This window comes from Lacerta agilis, chromosome Z (genome assembly GCF_009819535.1).
Source record: "Lacerta agilis isolate rLacAgi1 chromosome Z, rLacAgi1.pri, whole genome shotgun sequence".
Lineage (NCBI taxonomy): Eukaryota > Metazoa > Chordata > Lepidosauria > Squamata > Lacertidae > Lacerta > Lacerta agilis.
The window spans coordinates 21852902-21856848 of NC_046331.1; the positions used below are offsets into that span (position 1 = coordinate 21852902).

Consider the following 3947-nt stretch of genomic DNA (forward strand, 5'->3'; position numbering starts at 1 on the left):
CCCATACCTGAACTGACCTAAAAGCAGCCCCCTGCTCCTGATCTAGATGGTAGGCAGGGTTCCTTCAAAAGATTTGCCCTTCAGTGCTACCATGTTAAAGAAATAAAAATGTTAAGTTGTAAGGAATCAATTCATATGTATGCCAAACATAGAAGATGTTTAAAAAACATGTATTTGTGTGTGGTGCTCTGTCTGAACATCTAGCCTCTTGAAGCAGGAATCCCTGAACTCAAAATTTAAAGGATAACAGAAGACAAACAGAAAATACTCATTTTCAACTGGCAAAAAATAATTATGTATGTATGTATGCATGTATGTAAGTAAGTAATGTAATGTCCAGTGCCTCCTGTGAAATATGCTACTATTTTGAATCCTTAGTAACTTTTCAGATTTGTGAGAATATCATAAGACCTCAAGTAAAATATATTGATATTTATAAATAAAACAAATCTTTCTTTTTAAAAAATCTTATTATTCCAGAACACCAATAATAATTAGTATTTTTCGAGAGAGTGTGAACTTTGAAACTCTCAAAGCTAGATTGTGCCAAGAAACTGGTCACATATGAAAGGGATATTCTGAGCAGCATTACACAGTTCTGGCCCCTTTTTGTGTATTTCTAACCAACTGAGGAGGAGGAGACTTCTCTGGCACCTATAGGGTCCTAATCCTCTTCTTCCACTGCTGAAAAAAGAATTTTTCAGTCAATAGGAGGCTGTTTTCAAGCCTAATTGTGCTGTGGGGAGCAACTGGGTGAAAGTTAAAGGTGTGGAGAGGAGAGTTTCAGCACATTTGCATTACCTACAGCAATTTCTCTAGCTTGCAAGGTGTGCCCATAAACTCCAAAAGGTTGGTGACCCCTGCTATGACAAAAACATGCTCAATTTTTATGTATTTTGTATTATGTATGCTTTTGTAATTGTGACTCTGAGCCATGTCTGCTGTATTAAACAACAAATAAATGTAATAGAAATTAATAAATGTAATAAAATAATAAATATGCACACTTAAGACAAAAATCCCACTGAATAGTAGTTCTTAGCTATTAGCAGACCAACATAGGGTGGGGCTGTAGCAATGTTCAGAACTTCACAAAAGCATCAAATGGATACTGTTATGCAGTGTATTTTTCCTTTACAAGATGCAACATGGATTATGTTCATTGTGTTGAGAAATGAATTGTTTATAACCTAACCAGATACATTGCAATCCCAGGTAATTAAAAGGCTGCATAACAGGGTGTAAGTACCAGCTACAATGAAATCAGAAGGTGAACAAATAATCTCAAGATATCTGCACTATAAATTTACCAACTTTATTAATGCTTCACTACGTATGCCTGCAAACATTCATTTTGAAAGTGTCCATGCTAGGTGTAATCTAAAAAGAGTTTCTTGCATCCTACAAAAAAAATTACAAAGGCAGCATACATTCCTGTTTTCCCTCAATATGCAAGAAGTAGTCAAACAATTCACAAGTTCAAGGGAACTATTGGGGTTTCATGTGTCAACCCACTGACAGCAAACAATTAGCATAAAACTGTCCCCACAACACGTCAGTATCTTGTCTTTAAGAATGTTAAGCAAAAGTATTGGAACGAAAAAAATCACCACATTTAGAAGGGGCCTAGTCAAAACATACAGCTAAAAGTACAAATCTCATAAAGCTGAATCCGTTCCCTGATCTTGAAAGAGGTCTGTAACTACTAAGCACCAAACTACTTCTGCTTTGGTAGGTGCACCAAACCTCTCTATTAGAAGATGGCCAAGTACACAATTGTCTAGACTATGTTGACTCCTAAGATGTCTGGGATATGGCGAGAAGTACGGCGAGCTCTGTCTTCACTGGTCACTGGAGGCAAGCGAACCCCTTCTTCCCATGGAGTTCCATCACTTGCAGCATTTGAGGAAGAGGGGGACATCATGATGACCTGAAGAACTGCAGCTGCAGAGAGTGGTGGAGCTCTGCGCTTGCAGCCATGGTAAGGCGGAGGAATATCGAGGACACGGGTCACCGAAGGAACGCAAAGGTACTGACACCACCACTGATGGCATCGCATGCAGCAGGACCTCAAGAAATGTCGCAATTTGGGGTGGTACAAGCAGAGCCCAAAACAAACAATTTCAGCAGCAACGAGTATGATGATGATAATATTCACGTCCCAGTCAACTAGGAAGAGAAAGGGGAGTGTCACATTATCACAATCACAGCTAAAAGTCCAGGCCTTTCCCCTCCCCTCCAAAAATATTTTTTTTCCTGTGCTTAAATCCTCATTTCTTGACCTACTAGCAAGCTGCACAATTCTCTTCTCTCCTAACCTCTCCAGGGACACCTCTTTTTTGCCAGTGTAATAGGCTTACACTTGCCACGTATATCCTCCACATTAGGAAGTACAGCAAGTCCGGCCAACGCATCTCTTTATAGTTTTAGGCAGCTGGTTAATACACACTCCCCCCCCCAGGCGTCTGGAGAAAGGAGGACTCGATTAGACAAAAGCATTAGTTGCTACTGCTACAGATAGATATTAGAAATTACTACTTAGCTATTAGTTACCACTTGTGTTAATGATTGTGCCGTTTTATGTCTTTTTTGGTGTCATCTTATTCGGTTTTCTTCTCAACAGCCCTATGAATTGCGCTAAACGATGGTATATAAAATCATTTCGTAAATAGATAATGCGTAACTTCACGCACAAGCAAGGAAACGCAGGAGATAGTTTGACCGATAAGCCACGCTGTGAGCGCAAAGCGGGCTCTTTAGGGGGATGCGCCTCCCGCAACAAATGGGGAACTATTTCCATGTCCTGCAACCAGTTTACCTAGTTCTTAACTCCCGACTGCTCATGCCACTGCTTGCCTTACTGTGGTACCCCGTAAAGTCACAGAATGCCCCCCAAACCCCAAGTAAACTGACGGACTTCACAACGCTCCACAGACAATCACTGCGAATGGGAATGGGAGACGACTTTGCATAAAGAACCGAGGATCAGTCTCTGCCATCTCCAGATGGCACCCGGAGAACCAACCCACTTGTCTAAAACCCTGCCCGCCAGTGCATACGATACTGAGTTAGACGGACCAAGGAACTTAAAAAACAGCTTCCCGTGTTCCTTTACTCTCATTAATAGCCCACCCGGCCACCCTAAAACCAAAATTAGATGCCTTACCTCCGTTCACGGGTCCGGACCAGTCTATCCCTTCAACCTCGTCGTTGTCAAGGTACGCCATCAATGGGCTATCAGAGAAGGAAAGTTCGTCGTCCAGCCAGATTTCGTCTGGAGAGAAAAAATCTTCCTCTCCGAGGAGTTGCTCCAGGCTTTGGAAGGTGTCCTTCCTCGGTACCTTCTCGGTCCCCGCGGCCACTCCCCCTAAAGCCGCCAGCAGAACGAGGGCGCAAAGCAGATCCCGCTCCATGACGCAAAAGCCTGCAAATGTGAGCTCCGTCGGAGGAAACGTCCTTGTGTCGGCCCACACTCTTTGCTTGTAACTAGTCTTCCTAAGTAGCAGCCGGATGCAATCAAATTATAAGCCCTCCCAACTCGCCTTGATTCAGGGCCACTGTTCTCATTGTGCCAGCTAGGCAAAAAAGTAGCCCACAAACTTCAGAAAGGCGCAGTAATTATTTTTGAGGGCCACAGTTTTATACAGATTAGTTTTTTGTTGTATCTTATAAATTTCTGATGTTTTACCTTTTATATTTTATATTGATGCTTTGAAACAACGGAGATACCATTTTAGTAACAGATGCCGATGCTTTAATGAAGATACTTGGTGACACAAGCTTAAAAGGTTTATCTGGAAATATTTCCCAAACTGAAGCTAAGACCCTTGCTGATGCAATTTGTTAAGTTCAAGTTTGCTGTATCTCTTGTCGCATGGTACGGCATCCTGTTTTGAAGTCGATCTTAAAAGAAAGATACTACAGAATAAGGAAACTGATTTAAATTC

General features: G+C 41.7%; 1 protein-coding gene across 1 annotated transcript; it reads right to left on the reverse strand.

Moving 5' to 3' along the window:
* Positions 1–1549: 1549 nt before the first annotated feature.
* LOC117040301 lies at positions 1550–3431 on the reverse strand. The gene is made up of 2 exons (XM_033137994.1): positions 3167–3431; positions 1550–2169 (listed from the first exon to the last, which is right to left on the reverse strand). Exons 1-2 carry the CDS (start codon positions 3411–3413, stop codon positions 1781–1783), a joined length of 636 nt encoding a protein of 211 aa, XP_032993885.1. The 5' UTR covers positions 3414–3431; the 3' UTR covers positions 1550–1780.
* Between the last annotated feature and the right edge of the window lie 516 nt (positions 3432–3947).